Source organism: Corapipo altera, unplaced genomic scaffold (genome assembly GCF_003945725.1).
Source record: "Corapipo altera isolate COAL_440 unplaced genomic scaffold, ASM394572v1 48, whole genome shotgun sequence".
Taxonomy (NCBI): domain Eukaryota; kingdom Metazoa; phylum Chordata; class Aves; order Passeriformes; family Pipridae; genus Corapipo; species Corapipo altera.
This window is the reverse complement of record NW_020884931.1, coordinates 1,656,990-1,671,821: the sequence shown is the minus strand read 5'-3', so window position 1 is coordinate 1,671,821 and position 14,832 is coordinate 1,656,990. Positions and strand designations below refer to the sequence as shown.

At 37.2% G+C, this 14,832-nt stretch overlaps 1 protein-coding gene across 38 annotated transcripts in view; it reads right to left on the bottom strand.

Moving 5' to 3' along the window:
- The window catches only part of NRXN1 (neurexin 1), a 706,226-nt gene that overhangs the window by 18,034 nt on the left and 673,360 nt on the right, over positions 1 to 14,832 (bottom strand). For 26 of the 38 annotated variants that reach the window (XM_027659314.1, XM_027659296.1, XM_027659281.1 and 23 more), the window contains one exon: positions 2,021 to 2,108. In XM_027659314.1, the coding sequence (XP_027515115.1) occupies positions 2,021 to 2,108 (88 nt within the window). The remainder of the gene's footprint in view (positions 1 to 2,020; positions 2,109 to 14,832) is intronic. The other 12 variants (XM_027659276.1, XM_027659316.1, XM_027659315.1 and 9 more) reach the window with 1 other exon arrangement.

The window sequence follows — 14,832 nt, the reverse complement described above, 5'->3', positions numbered from 1 at the left end:
TACTGCAAGTGAAATGTCTTCCTGAGAGATAGAACATTGTCTAAGGTGAGTGTACCCACTGCTGCTCAGTTTTAAGAATGATCATTCCCATGTCATGGCATTTCGAAAATTACTCTGAAATCTGTTTACTGGAAAGCAAAAGAAACCAATCCCAAAGCATTGTCATCAAATCTGTAAATATCTTCATTCCTGGAAGAGCTCAGATGCCATCCCACAGGTCCATCAGACACTGAGACAAGTCATAAATGTCTCTGCTTTTACTTCAGTTTAAGTAAATAATTCTTGCATGTATCAGGCTATGTGACTTGAAAAAGGAACCACACATTTACATTTGAAGCAAAATTTCATCTGTCCTAAGGCTATGTAGACTGCCCCAGATTTTGGTGTTGTACTAAGGCGGCTCTTAGTCACGATTTTGCATTAATATACTATTCGTGAATTAAATTGATTTCTACTTGAATTAAGTATGTTACTGAACAACAGTAACAGATCTTAATTTTTCTACTATTAAGTGTTACAGCAATTGCCAAAGATTACCAAATTATCTAAAACAACTAATGTGCTACTAAATAGCACAGAATTCAAGGAAATAAGAAAAACTGAGATATATCTTTATGATACTACGAGCTGTTCACTCAGGAAATTTTAAAGCTAGACCAAGCCAACAAAGAAAGTAGGAGTAATCCATTGGACTATCTGGGATTTTTTTGAAGGTTACAGAGTAACATAACTCTTTAGACTGATATTAGGAAGTTTTGCAGTCCTTTCACCTCCACGATAAATGTTTGGTTTTTTTGAGAAGGTATGTAGTGTTTAAGTGACCATAACTGAATATAATTGAACCTTCTGGAACAGGTTACCCACAAAAGTTATGAATGTCCCATCCTTGGAAGTGTTCAAGGCCAGACTGGATGGCGCTTTGAGCAAACTAATTTAGTGGAAGGTGTCCCTGCCCATGGCAGGGGGGTTGGAACTAGATGACAATTAAAGGATCCTTCCAAACCAAACCGTTCCATTATATCACAGAGAAGAATCTCCGCTATTCAGTGGGAGTAAGAAAGACATGGCCAAAACACCACAGTTTTTCTTCCATGGAAAATACCAGAATGTCAAAATATTTTGTTTCTAACCAGAACTAACACATACACTCTGAATAGTTTTGGTCTGGAAAAAAGCCATAAAACAATTTGAAATTTGAGACTGTTGTATTCTATGTCTTCAGGTTTTATCTACCTATACAGTATTTCATACCACAAACAGTAATTCAACATGAACTCAGCTCTACCTTCCAGCACTTAAAGGGAGCCTATGAGAAAGATGTAGAGAGACTTTTCACAAGAGTATGTAGTGATAGGACAAGAGGGAACGGATTCAAACTGAAAGAAAGTAGATTTAGATTAGATATTAGGAAAAAAATTCTTTACTGTGAGGTTGGTGAGGCCCTGGAACAGGTTGTCCAGAGAAGTTATGGATTGCCCATAACTTCTCCCAAATTCCTCTGGAAGTGTTTAAGGCCAGGTTAGATAGAGCTCTGAGCAACCTGTTGTAAAAAGGTGTCCCTGTCCACGGCGGGGCAGTTGGAACTACATAATCTTTAAGGTCCCTTTCAACCCAGGCCATTCTATGATTCTATGACATAACACAATATTTTAAATATGGTACTTTTACCTCATTTGGGGGAAATGCTTAAAGCACAAACAATTGTACCATCTTTCTCTAAGTGAAATTGTACCTTCTTTATCACTACAACATAGTTGCAGGAGCCCTAGAATGCCCTTCTCAGTTCATCCTCAGGTCCTTAGTCAAGCCATAACCTTGCTCAGATCATGATTTATTAGTGTGCTCCCATCTGTTGTCTTTGAGAAATGGATAGCAAACTCTCCCTCTCTGCCATGCGTAGAAAGGCCCCAATTCACCCTCTCCTTGCTGTGTAAGAAAGGACTGTCCTGCTAGATGGGACTCTGGGGGACCGGAGCATGCAAATATGAAATAAAAGAAAGTAATAAAAAAGTTGACTAACCTAACCCACCTGAGCTCGGCTCACAGGGATCGATGTCCTCATCATCGCTAGGACACTCAGCCGAGGCCACCAGGATGTCATCTGTAGTCTGCAAAGAAAACAAAAGTCAAATAGATATACTAGAATTGACTGAACATGTTGTAACATTCTTGCTCGGATTTTGCAAGGCCCAGAGCGTTCCGGAATTAATGTGTAATGGCACAGTGACACTCTCCAGCTCTGTATTAATGGGACTTTGCTTTTCAATTTGCACTTGTCAGTTTTTAGAATTGTGTTAGATATCCAGTGTAGGCACTTAAATGTTTTCATATTTTTTTGTAATAGGAACAGAAAGTAGAAGGACAAATACGTATATTGGGGCTGTTGGTCTTCCCTCTTTATCTCCAAAATCACTTCTATGACATTACTGAAAACACTGAGGGTATTAAAAAACAAGTCAAAATAATGAACTGCCTGCAGCTGTTAAAATTATTACAAATGTAGTGATGCTTTCTCCATTAATTGCACTTCCTTTTTCAGATGTAGAGCCAAAAAAAAGGAAAAGAAGAAAACATGTCTCTTACTGAGTTGAAAACTATTTAATGGAAAGAAAGTCAAGGAAAGAAAACAATAATAAATGTATACAGTGTAAAAATTATAACATTATTTTCTTAAATAAGTGAGAATATCTTCTTTTCTTAAATAAGTGAAGTAATGCCCGAGTGCTATGTTTAGGTCCAAGGGGTTCTAGGAACATCTGCCCAAAATGCATTTGGATAGTTCTTTGCATAAAGAAACCAAATAAATCAAGACAAAGGAGACAAAACAGGGGATGTACGATACAACACACCATAAATAAAAGAAACTGTGGAATTCCTATCTACTGGTTCTTACAGTGCAAGAACAAGGAGGTATTCAATGAAACACTGAGGCAATCAATCTGAACCTGAAAAAATGAAATACCTTTTCAAGCCACCTCTGGGAACAGTCATTGGGAAATGCAATAGGAATATCCAGAGTTATTCAGGGAAACAATACTAGGGAAATATAAACTGTCATGCACCTGGCTGTTTCTCAAGACATCACTAATGAGATTAGGAAGAAGCTTTTCCTATGGGCAAGACATTTCATAACTGTCCATTTCAAGTTCCTGTTCATCTCACCGAAGGAATACATGAAGAGAATAAAATACTACATCACATTGAAACAAGAGGCTAAGGACACAGCAGGTAAAAAGCCATTCTTGGATTCCTGTATGATATACATACCAACAAGGAGATACAGCCCATTTCACTGAATGTGAAGTTTTTTTTCTTTATCTCTCCCTGAGTATAGAGGAGGGACATAAAACACAGGAAAGTTTTCCTTCATCAATTTAAATAGGAACATGTAAAAAATTTATTTCTGTGCAGAAGGGCCAAAGGCTAACCAATGTTGTTTATCATTATTATTCTAACTGGAGTTTTAAAGCAAAGCATATTACAGTAATAGGCTTTACTTTGTCACGCTTCAAGAATATTAATGAATATACGCTCTCAGCACTTCTGTGAAGTAGGAAAGTGATACAGGAATACATTCATTAATATGTGAGACATAACAAAGAAAAGCCTATTATAATAGCAATATATTTTAGAGGCAGAAGACTGGGACATAAGAGAATAAAGTAACTTGCTGAAGGTAACCAAAAAAGGCCACAGACAACAGCTACATTTAGGTGCCATAATCACAAAATTTATCTTTCCTTATAGCTGAGAAAATTTGTAGCTGGGGGAAACAACTCTGTAAATCTGTACTGCTGCCAAAATTAGCTGGCAGATTTGCAGAATTTGAAAAGACATGAAAAAAGCATTCTAGTTGTCCATTCTTTCTACCATGTAGAAAAACTAAGTTATAAGCAAAACCAGCTGCAAACATCCTTTTCAATTTCTAACGTCCATTTCTTTTCCCTAGATTACAACCATTTAAGATTGAAAACCAATATCTTAGTCTCCTTGTGGAAAAGTACTTATGTTTTTCTTTAGAATCACAGATAATTATAAAGAAAAAAAATAACCGAGTAACCAATAAAGCCTGCATATAAAAGAGTATGTAAACCCCACAACTATTAAGTATAGAAAAGTACTAATAAGTACATAAAGTATCATGTACCTCCCAAACAGTTTCAATTTGGTCAGTGAAGCCACACCGTCATATTTTTCCTTCTACCCACAACACTGGAAAAGACTATACTTTTATGACCTGCAGCCAGAATTCTGAACATTTACCAATCAATCACTGAGGAACTCTACACGAATACCATTAAACAGAGAGGATCACATGCATACACAACAGTCACAGCAAGAAATGATGGTCTGTGAGATCTACTGGTCTAACTGGAACTTTGTTAAAGGGTGCTTTGGTACATGCATGGTTGAGTCACCCTTGTAACTTGAGTGACCTGAAAAGAAAGGATCAGACAGATTTATAGAATTATTGCAGTCTCTGATTATTCTTGATATAGGATAGTATGGTAAGACTGTAAGTAACTCTACTTTTTTTGTACGGTTTGCAGTACATTCAAAATTCTGGAAATTCAAAATTACTGGAAAAATAATACACTTTAAGTATCTTAATGTCTAAGAGATACTTTGCTCAGTTACTCATAAGAGAGTGTCAAAACTGTCTTTATAAAGTGACACTAATTCCAATCTACAGAAAGAGTATTCATACTTCTACAAGAAGAAAGGGATGTTCTTGAATGATAAAAGCACACGTATATTATGGGTACAGGAATGAATAGCACCTTAAATAAATGTGACTATAGCACATCAAGAAAGACCTCGTTAATGTCTCAGAGTATTAAAGGAAGTAATGTATGTTTCAAAGTCAATACTCGGTATAAAACTAATTTTCTTGCAAGCAATAAATCAAATATCAGTAGCTGAATAAGAAGTGAAGTGATAAGATGATCTGAAAAGTGTTTTTCTTCAGAAAAATATGTCAGGAAGAATTTCAGTTTAAGTATCAGTTAACAGATGTGTCACAAGAAGTTCCCCAAACCCAAATACCTTTTTGTTGCTACTCTTAGATATTTTTAACAGAAAAAAAAGGCAAAGGAGCTGTGAAAGGAAGTGAGATGGCAGTGACCAAACTACAAACGAAAGCCGTTGGTTTGGTTAACAGAATTTAAAATGGGATTTAGAATTAGCTAAAACACTAGAGAATATAAAGAATATATAAATTAAATACTATGGGCCAGCTGCTAGAGTTCTGTCTCCATAAGAGCTCTGACTGACAGGAATTTACCCAAAGAGAGAAAAGGATTTAGACCTAGGGGTGTCAGACAGCCACAGGGTGCAGATCAATAATGCAAGATAGAGCAATATGTTTTACTTACCACACATTATCTTTTCCTCATGCTTTTTAATTTGGATGGGAAGATTTAAAACAAATCAGTTCTCCTAAGTGAATTGCCATTGTTGTTAGCACTATGGCTAATTTACAGGACACTGCTTCAAGCATTCTCATTAATCAAGGATTTAAAAGTCAGTGGAAAATCCCTTATTTACAGTGAGTGCCTAATAGGATAACATCCAACTGGTATCATCATAATACACGATCGGATTAGAATGTCTCTTGGGCAAGTTGTTCAAATTCATTTAAGAAGTGATACTCCAGTTGTAAGAGATTAAAAAAAAATATTAAAATAGCGGGTGTACAACCTAAAAGGCCAGGTACAATTTCTTTTGATTGCATCTTCTTTTCTTTGTGTATTTTCAGAGATTTTTCAGATTCCATTTGCAGATATGGCTGTGCGATTTAAAATGCAGTCTACTGTAAAATGTGGATTCTTAAAAAGTTGGTCATCTGTACGCATTTCAGAAAAAGGATGACAGAAAGCTTAAAATTAACATGCCAATATAAAAAAATGGACACAAAAATTCCATATTTAGTAAAAGTAGAAGTCGCTGCGTAATGTTGGTTCTGACAACTATTCAAGGGTGTGGACCCTGCAGGAACAGGTCTTGCTTACATCAGCCAGGTCTGCTTGCAAAAATAAAGAATTTGGGACTTGTCTTTCAGCCAAGAGACAGTTTAAAATATCACCAATCTGCCACCTTGCCTGAGGAAGGAAATGGTGACTATTTCAAGAAAGCTCCTGGCCAGATGAAAAAATGATGCTGTAGTCATGGCTTAAATACAGTGACAGTCTGTAGCTTTGGATAAATATCAAGCTGTCTCAGAGGTTACAACCATGGGTTCAAAACGAGTACGAGGAAATATGGTTGTGCTCTTCTAATAATGCTCTTTGAATGCTATGTCATTGAAAGAAATAACTGCAAATGAATAAACAATACAGGAAAGGAATTTTTTATTATTCTTCATTTTTAGCATGACTGGCCATCATACATACCATTTTATTCAGTTTTCATGTATGAAGTCTGCTATACCTGAGGGTACGAGAGAAATATGATCTAAAAATTAAATCACCAATCTGAGTTGTGCATTCATTAACAGTATAATGGATCCTGCATATTTCCTCTTGTAGTATTCCACCAGCTCTCCTTTAAATCATAATACCCCACAGCTACTCTGAATATAGTTTATTCTTTTCTTGTTCAATAATATACCTTATCTCATGAGAACCGCAAGTAAATCCAAATTACACAATAGTTAAAAACTGGCAGTCATAAATTATTATATGAATTACAACCAGTACAACTCCTTGTGACTACTGTTTAAATTATATTAGATGAGAACTTCAACTGTGTAATTCAGAATTACTCTTATTTCTTTGTACAGCTTCGATGTTGAGCGATATCAGAAGCAGGCGACGTTGTGCTTGGTGCTAAAGGCAGTTGGAAGGCAAAGGCTCTGCTCTGAGGAGCTTAAGCTTTGGTTTTGAACTAGATGCAACAAATGAGTGTGAGAGAGAGCAGAGGATGAGAAGGACCAGGTGAGGATGCCACTGATAGGCGCTAGTGGTTACGCAGGCTCTGATCTAGCACATTTTCCAAAATTATGTTTCCATACAGCAGGAAGGAAGGTCAGGAAGAAAGCAGGCAGAGGAAAGCCAGGCAGGAGCCCATGACTGGCCAAAGAGAACAGATGGTGCCTGGAGAGCACTGCTGAGGCTGGAAGCCTCTCTGAGGAAACTCGGTGTGTTTAGAACCGTCTGGTGAGTGCAGAGATGAATACAGCCAGGGTGACATGGGAAGAGGTAGAGAGCACCAACACCTGATGGTTAAGCTATGGGAGGATGAAGCCATGTTGTGTTGACAGGAGAAGTAACAAAGAAAGTGAGAAATTAATGGTAAGGTCATGGGAACAAAGGGGACAAGGCAGTAAAAGGGGAGAGCCAGGATCCGAGGGAGTTGATATCAAGAGACTTGTTTATGTGAAGATTAATGGGAAAGAATTCAATGACTATTAGCAAATGGCTGTCTGAAAATGTACTTTAGGATGCAGGACTAGGAAATTAAACCTCTAATTCTCCTTTTCCCCTTTTCTGTAACGTTTAGTTATTACATCTGCTTAAATTATGGTCATTTTTCCTCCTGAAAACAAAGCTCATTCAAATACTTGCAATTAAGTTCAGAGAGAATCAGCTACAACTGATATTTAAACATAGAAATCTGCTTCAGCTTAGCAGAATCGTACACAGCTAGAGCCATGGTATAAACAAAGGTTTTGAAAACCCAAAAGGTATACACTACCGTCTTCTTCATTAGCTGTGGCAAACTTTCCTTGAAAAATATGGTTCAAGCAAAGTTTACAGAAAGGAGCTGGGAGCAGTCATTTTGTACTTTTGCACTGGACACATTATCTTCTGAGGCAGTGAGGAACTTTCTCAAAAACTAATCCCTTCAATATATTCCTTTTTCCCTCTCTTTTTCCTTTAAAGGGAGGAATAAAGTAACCTAAACCAGTGGGAATGCTGGCAGAAACCAACAGGGCATGAAAAATCACAAAAGACTTCATGTGGAAAAAATCAAATTTCATTTTTTGGCATGGTATTAACAGCACAATTTTCAAGTAATTTGAATTTAATTTTCAGTGTACGAAGCAGATCTCAATGACTGGTTATTGAGACGGTTGTAGAAAGAAACTTGAATATGTCACATTAATCAGGTGTACTCCTCAGCTAGTTTTGCCCTGGTGTTAATTATCTCCCACTGCATGAGGCAGTTTGCTGAGGAAGATGCAATAGTGATTTAACAGTAATATCAGCTCTAGATGACATGATGTTTAAACAACTGCCTCTAATGTTTTATTTAATCTCCTATAGGTCAAACAAGTACATGTGCATCAATTACTGCTTGTCCACCCACATACATAAAGTATTTTTTCTGCATCATGCTACTGAAAAATGTTATTTCTGGACATGGGTATTAAAATGCTAATATTTCAAGCACATACACAATATTTATTATATCTTTTGCTAACTGCTGACATATTATTACCCTGTAATGTGAAAATACGCAATCGAAAATCGAAACACTTTCTCATAACTGGCTCTCATCTAATTAATACTATCATGTTATTTCTTGAATTGGTCAGTGTTTGACACTTGGGAGAAAGCAAAAGCCTTGATTATTATGTTTCTCTTGCAGAAAAAAAAAAAGAAAAAAGGAAACCTCAAGAATATAGCAACCAAATACAATAAGACTTTTCAGTTAATGAAATGAGTGTTGTAGAAATTAAGAGCTGAGGTGTAGGTAAAAAGCTCAAGACGATGCCTTGAATGCCCTGCAGGCCACCTTCAGTCTCTGTTCCCAAATCACAGCAATGATGGGAACACACCTGCCCCATTCAGCAAAGCAGAATAACCTCATTTCTGACCTCCACCTCTCTACATACAGACCGTCTATCTTTCCACATATCGACTTTAAAATCCATGGTATTAATTTCATGCAAAGCAGCATTTGTTTTACTTCTTCAGCTCCCCTCCTCCACCCAAACATCTAAATTCTCATGGGCAAAATTATCACAAATAGTGGAATTATATTTGAGAAAAGGAATTATAGTAAAATAATATCAACAAAACTTCATGCCTTTCCTTTAAGCTCTGAATTTGAAGTTAATTGCTTTCGTCAAAATCTTAGAGTCACTCATCTCATCTGGAAAGAACAGAAGCAGAGCTACTGCAGAGGTACAACATTTTACCTGGACAGCTAGACAGGCAGCACTCTGCACTAATCTTTAAAAATAAAAGTATTACTAAATAAAAATAAGAAAATAATCCAAATATTTTCCTATCAGGTCATGTCTGTTACTTCCTGCAACAGATGGAAAATGTTAGCTTCACAGATATAAATCAAAACCAAGTTCTATATTAATGTTATTTATGAATGTCACTTTTCTTGTACCCTTGTGAAACTTTTTTGGAGCTGCTGCCTGGAAAATTGTCCCACTGTTTTTCCCCTGTTTCTCTCCCCAGTGGGTAATTAATCAAAATGCACGCATTTCTACTAATACATTTTTCACTGGCCACTCTTCCATATTTAAAGGCCTTGCAAGCAAATATTTAACAGAATACTCACTGCATAACAGCAGGGGCTATTTTGGACTTCTTGAAACAAGCTGATCCTGCACTAGCTGTGGTGCTTGGAAGCAGAGCAAGTAGCAACCACACAATAGCAGAGTACCAAGAATGGGAGTTACTGTTTGTCAGTGTTCTACAAGAAGAACAGTTATTTCTTCAGTTTATTATTTGATCCAAGTCTTAAGTTTGGTGTTTATAGAAGGAACAGTTGTTCAACTGATGTTTACCATGAGTGCTGAACTAATGCTTTAACAGTGCTGGCTACAATGAAGGGTGAATTGTTCATCTTTCACACCCCTCATCAAGGCCAATTCATGTCATAAAAACCTGATGGCATGTTTGGCAAAAGGAGTCAGGTCAGCATCCTGCACATTTTTGTTTTGATCAAGACCTAAATTTGTTTTGCAGTGCCACAGGAATGGATCAGCATTTGACTTCTTTCCTGAAAATGGTATGACATTGTCTTGCTTCTAAATGATGCAAAACTATAGGTACAGTAAAAAGAACAAACTGCTTTTAGCCCTCCTACTGGAAATACTGGGGATGGGTGGCTACCTGGGAGTAAGAAATGTATGAGTTCTGTACCATGTGTACATTGTTCCCTTTACTCCATGCTGCTTTCTCCCTCCCTTCTGCAGTGGGGCTGATGAAAATGGGAGCTCATGTCCCCGCCCTCAGGACTCCTCTCTCAGTGCCCTTGGGACACTGCCAGCTGACCCCTCAGCTCAATGTGCCCCAGAACCCCCAGCAATCCTCAGGAGGTCGTAGGCAGAACTAGCCCAATGGTTTCTCTTGCTGGACAAAAAACCCCACAGATTAAGAGACATGGCACAAACTTGAACTTCATCCCTTGAAAGTAGATATTGATATGCAACACACCAGCAAACAAATCACTGGCACCTAATAGCATAATGCCTAGTTTATTATTTATACTGTGCCATTTGTTAAAGCAGTCAGGGCTGCTTGGATGAAGAACAAATGAATCACCATATTACTTCTTTCTCATCTAACTTTTAGATTCACAGTGGTGTAACATTTCTGTTTCCAGAAATAATTTTTTTGGCTAATTTTCATTCCATGATTACAAATAGTTCTGTCACAGGTTATACTGATCAGAAGAAGCTATGCTTCTTTTCAACTTACCTTATTTCCCCCAGGTAACTAAAATAGGTAGAAAACAAGGAACAGGTAATCTGTGAACTCTTTAAAAGTCACTTGTGATTTACTTCCAAGATTCTTTTCAGAACATCCATATTTCTGTCCCATAAACACCATACTTCATTATAGAACAAGAACAACAGAAATGCAGTTTGATTTTTGTTTTGTTTTTACATTTGCACCAAGCCTAAAATATATAGAATGGAATGTGATCGATGAAATGCAATCCTATTATTTTCCCCTAGGCAAGAAAATTATTTTGCCTCTAAGTATGCGAGAAATGTTTCTGGGCATTATGCTTGTATTTTCTGGTATCATTTTATTTTTAGCCATCTCTTTTGCTGAAGCAAACATTTTGGTCTCCATTAATTCTGAACTCAAAAAACACAGACTTTTGCAGATTCTTTTTCTTTTTAACTCAAGAGAGAGACTGTGCTTATTAAATGGCAACATTACAACAGGGATAGCAAATATTTTAATTTATACTCCTGTATTATCAATCCCAAGTACAGAGATTGTCGAATTTTTGGAATATAAGTCTTACTGTATTTGTACTAATCTCAGAAAACTCAGGCATAACATTATTAAAGGCTTCAAAATTGACTATTTGAGTTGTTGTTGGGGAAATAGAGTTGCTTTTAATTGACTATCGAGCTGCTAGCACAGGTGCTTTTATTTTTTGGCAATTTAATAACATGGTTTAAGACCAGTCTTAGTAAAAAAACTTGATAAAGTTAGAGAAAAAGATGGAACCAACATTGCACACTTTTAAGATTTGGCTGGACCGGTTGATCCTTGAGGCCACTTTCAACCTGGTATTCTGTGATTCTATGATTCACCTAGTTATAAAAATCCCCCTTATACAGCAAACTTAGAAAGGTACTAACTTTGAACTACACTTCCATCTTTTTTATACAATTACAATACTGCCAGTTTTACTTCTTGTGAACATCCCTGACTATTAAATTATGCCCCACAGAACATCTTGCTCTACTGATATCCATGGGAAATCTTTAACTGGTCTCAAAAGAGTGGAAAGCAAGGAAAGCCCTTCAAAAGGAATACTTCCTGAAACTAACATGCAGTCACTGTTCTTGCTTAGCATATCTTCAGGGTGGAAAAAGCTTTCCTATCTTGTTTCAAAACATAGAGCATAAAATACTAATTTTAGAAGAAATCTAGAAAACTGCATAAACTATTAGACTGCTTTTTAGCCATTTAGGTAAACCAGCCATCTCACCTTGCTCCCAAGAGGGACAAGTGAGAGACAGAGACAGATGAGATTTTCTATTTAACACTGACCTACCCATACCGTGGTCTTCAAGTTCATTTAAGCATGTCTTTGGCTCAAGGTAAATCAGCTTATGTCAGCCAGAGCAGGTGAGTATGTGCTAGCATCCCTCTCCCACCCACAGTTTTCCTCTCTTGAAGGGAAATGAGCACCAGTCCCACTGCTAACACTTTCCTTCCTTGAGTTTTATAGTAAAGACTAAAATTTAAATTTTTGAGGGATATTAGATATTAGATCCTTTGTCACATTTTATCCCCCAGTTTACACAGGTTTACCCAAAAGCAGGGAAATCAAAACCGAAGCTGTTTTCCCACAACTCTGTCTTTGAATCAGGGCCTTTTCAAATATTAAGCACTTAGTTCTACTACTAAGAAATTCCCACATTTCCTTATTTCAATGTTTTAATTAAAAAATTGAAACAACACTGGCAGAACCAGGGAAAATACTGAGGAAATAACCTACAAGTTTCACAGGGCTGAGAAATGTCCTCCAGAAGAGCTTCATTCTGCAAATAACAACTTGGTAATACTAACAAGAGTTAGTTAGTTACGCATGCATTGGAAGGAGACAATGCCTAAATGCCTTTCAATTAAAATAGGAGTTACATTAAAGCCACTGTTTCAGAGATATTACTAATTACATAGTTTCTGAAAGTGTACATTTGTCATAGAGGTATTTGGGTTTGTTAATGATGCCTTTATTTCATAACTGTCTAAGAAAGGGCACTCAAAATTCAGGTATAAAACACGCTACAGGAAAGCACGGATGCTTTGCACGCTTGGGAGATACTCCAGGTGATTGCTGTGGGAGCAGCACGTGCTGCAGATGGCATCATTTAGCTTCAAGAACCTATGTACCATTAATTGTTTCCAGGTTTCAATTTTGTTAAGTAATCACCTTCAACAAAAAACAGAGAAAGTTTAAGCTAATGCTGTTGGGATAAGAAAAATTTTATCTCTGTCAGTGCTGCCAATTCAATATACATCATAGAATAGCAGGATACTACCCTTAGGATTCAGTGTTTTCCATTTTGAAGATCTGGTTTGCAATTGCTGTTAGTTTTATCAAATTAGCTAGTTAAAGATACATTCCAACCCAGATGGTACTGTTTCATGTCTGGGTGTATCAAATCCTAAATCTACATGTGTGTACCTACAGTTGTAATGAAAGTTTCACAACTTCTCAGACAGGGTGAAGTAAAAACAAAAAAGAGGAAGACAGCCAGAAATATTATTTACATGCAGATGTCATTTACAAGCACGTTGTTCACCAGGAACCTACCTTTTTTATCACACGTATGAAAATCTACCCAAGGGTGTCAAGGCTAAGAAAAACTGCAGCTCACACAGGAGATCATTTAGGTTGGGACCTAAAAATATGGTCTTGCTTTAGAGGATAGGTAGTGGTTTTCCAGTACCAAGGAGAGAAACTGAGACCTGGGAGACAATTTCTCCTATGCTGTCCATACTGTTGCTGATGGCACTTGGGTGGGCGTGGAGGAAGAGGCCAGACTTGAGTAGGAAAAAAGGAGCTCAGAACAGTGGCAAGATGGGATACCAACATGAAGGGCCAAAAAGTGTGAAAGGTAACTTAGATAAGCTGCTGGAGGATTTGGGAAGAGAAATCAAACACTGTGCTTACTGTAAGGCTGGGGGGACACAGGCCATTACAAAGGCAAGAGAGGATGGTGGGGAAAAGTTACAGTGAATCAGCAAAGTGGCACATGGAAAGCCATGGAGAACAATGGGCATGGGGAAGTTTGGGATAAGAACAAAGGATGCTGGACCAGCCACTAGCAGGAAAAATTACAGATTTGTAGCCATCGTAACAGGTATCAAGATTTCAGCTTTCCACTCGCTGTCAGTCATAATCTGCTAATCACTCTAGCAAAGACTTCAACTTTTCTGCAGATGTCTTGCCTATTGGAATCTATCATCCTGAAGGACATAAGTCTAAGTCAGAGATCTGCAAGGTGAATCCACAGGCTCCAGCTATGCCAGCTGTCCATTTCAGTGTGTCAGTTTGATAGTACATAGTGGAATAGGTTTCTGCTGTTTGTTTTTAAAGATCTCAGAAAACCAAATGCAAAACATTTGATTTGGAAAATATTAAGTGTGAAAGGGAACGAAAGACCAACAATTAGGGGATGCCAGAACTCGAATCTGACATGAAGCCTTAATGCACTTGCCTTGTGTCTGCACAATCTGATGCCAACTTTAATAGCATGCTGGTACAGATTAATAACAACATATTTGAATGTCAGCTGGTATAAAGCTACACAGTTCCAGAGAAACAAAATGTTCACACTTCAGTTGTGCAACTGGCCCATCATTTTTTGTAATATCATTTAAAAATGAAAGCCCAAACCTATAGGGAATTATCTTAAACTTGAATATGCCTAAGGCTACCTACTAATCACTGTTCTAACTGCAACATAGCATGCTTCTCAGACATACCTCAAAGACACTTTTGCTGTCAGGTAATCCTAAAAAAACTAAGTTAAAATTATTAAGACACATAAAGTCTGGATTTTTGACCTTCATTATTACGTTATGAGCAATAACTAAGAATATGGCAGAGAATTTAAAATAGAATGCAAAGAGAGAAATTAATCAACCACGCACACCCCAGTTATTCAGTGTGGCACTGCATTTTGACAAGATCTTTCCATTCCTTGGCAGAAACCTATAAGCTACCTGCTAAAATTTCTTTTCAGAAGACCTTATATTTGTTGAAATACAGCACAAAAGGAAGGATGTTTCATTTTGATCGGAGCACAAACAGCAAGATAATGTAAGATTCCTCTTTAGAAGTAAAAAGGATTTCATAAGACCTAAGCGCAAACTCAGATGGGAGTCT